This window comes from Cariama cristata, unplaced genomic scaffold, assembly GCF_000690535.1.
Source record: "Cariama cristata isolate BGI_N322 unplaced genomic scaffold, ASM69053v1 scaffold2937, whole genome shotgun sequence".
NCBI classification, from domain to species: Eukaryota; Metazoa; Chordata; class Aves; order Cariamiformes; family Cariamidae; genus Cariama; species Cariama cristata.
The window spans coordinates 26,109-28,060 of NW_009624726.1; the positions used below are offsets into that span (position 1 = coordinate 26,109).

Genomic DNA, 1,952 nt, shown 5'->3' on the forward strand with positions numbered 1-1,952 from the left:
AGAGCTGTGACCTCGGGCAGGGTCGGCGTGCTGGGGGGCTGCCTGTGCTGCTGGCCCTGGGCTGGGGCACAGCCGGAGGTCCTGACACTTGCAGGAGCTGTAGACAGGGAGGCAAGCACTGTGCACGTACTGAGACAACGCTGTGGAGCAGCCCCGCTGGGAATTCATGCCAGCGAAGGGCAGGATCGTGCCCAGGGGCCTGGCTTTGCCTCACCTGCTCCCATGGGTTGGGACATCCAGCCGTGTCCCATGGGGGACCGGGGGGGCTCCCAGGGCTGAGCTGCTACCTGGGCGCTGGCTGACATGAGCAGCGTGTCCATGGGACCGTCTGCTTGTCTTCAAACAAGAACATTGGGGTTCAGGAGAGGGAAACCCTAAACTCCATCCTTGAAACGCTTGCTCTGTTTGCTGAGGAAATAGGAGTTGGAAGCAGCTCTGCTCCAGCGCTTTCCCTAACCCCGACACTGCCCCTGTGCTGATTCATTGATTTGGACGGGTTATATACTGGGAGGGGAAGCATGAACCACACTCGGCTCTCTTGCCAGCACGGAGCTGTGCTTGCTCAGCGCTCGCGGCTGCAGGACACTCGGGTAAGTCTCCGCTCCGCTACTGGCCCTGTGAGCGGTCCCGGGCCTGGGGGACTCCTGGGGCAGCTCCGAGGGGTGGCGGCGCGGTGGTGGGATCTGCATGTTCAGCATCTTTTGATTCGATGGAGGAGTTTGTCTTGCAAGGGTTCTACGAAAAAGCAAGACCACTTAGGCATTGCAGGAGCTGCAATAGTTACATAGGCAACGTGTCTTAAATAATAGCCAACAGAGAAAATTATGAGGGGCAAAGTAACATTTAGGGGGGCTGAGGTTAGGAGCAGTGGGATGCTGGGCAGCTAAGTGGTAGGGACTCTTTAGCCCCTTGGTCTGTAAGCTTTTTGTCTCTAGAAGAAAAGAGGAGATGAGATAAATTGTTTCCAGCTGCCTTTCCTGAAGGGTGCTCCAGCGTGGATGCTCTCTGAGCTGCCTTACCAGGGAGTGACATGAGCAGGGCTTTTGATGTGCAGAGTGTTTGAGGAAGCTTATAAACGGCTTGCTATAAACAAAGCTGTTCTTGGATGCAGATTGTTTCCATATGGAAACCATGAACTGTGCTGGCTTGTGGAGGGTTCCTCCCTTCCCGCTGGAGAGCAAGCATGTTCTCTGGAGGGAGGTTGGGGTGGAGGGCAGGGGCTGTGCCCCAGCACCCTGGGGTGCTGTGCCAGCCAGGGCACCGTGCCCGGACCTCTTCGCTGCCAGACTTGCCCGTCTGGCCAAGCCTTGTTTGGAGCTGGGGGAGCCCGGGGTTTCCTCCCTCCCTTGAGCCGCTCGAAGCTGTTAGCAGGGGGCTGCTCCATGCCAGCCTGGCACAAGGCTGCTGCTTTAATCTAGGGAGGGAGGAAGCTCCCAGGCCAGAGAAGGGAAGAGAGGGTGTCTATGGTGGCTGTGCTTGTGGGGGTCATGGAGGACCTTGCCGTAAAGCCCTCACTCCCCCCAGACTTCAGGGCTCTCCCAGCCACTGTCCCTGGGACCAGCCTGCATACGGATCCCCACACCCGACCTCCCTGCTCTCATGGCCAAAATCGGCCAGGGTTGAGAACTCTTCCTGGGTGCAGACAGGGCCACCCCCGTACCCAGCCTGGGTTGGGGAGCTGACAGAGGGTCCCATTGACCCAGGCTCCTGCAGGACTGGAGCTAAGGCATGCCCGGGCAGCAGGTGCTGGCACTGCTTTTGGCTCTGCGACAGGAGCTCAGAGCTGGTCGCTGCTGGGCAGAGGCAGGAGGGTGCTCAGGGGTGCTGGGGTGAGCACCTTTCTTCCTTTGGCTGCAGATGCCACGGGCCAGCTCTGGTGAAGGTCTCGGCTGTTCAGTGGTGCCAGGAGGCCAGTGCCACTGATAGCAGCTCGCCACACTCGCTCGAAAAAA

General features: G+C 59.2%; 1 protein-coding gene across 1 annotated transcript in view; it reads left to right on the forward strand.

Moving 5' to 3' along the window:
• Nucleotides 1-518: 518 nt before the first annotated feature.
• The window catches only part of LRRC15 (leucine rich repeat containing 15), a 3,498-nt gene continuing 2,064 nt past the window's right edge, over nt 519-1,952 (forward strand). Inside the window, exon 1 of the mRNA XM_009703265.1 lies at nt 519-590. Coding sequence (XP_009701567.1) covers nt 519-590 — 72 coding nt within the window. The remainder of the gene's footprint in view (nt 591-1,952) is intronic.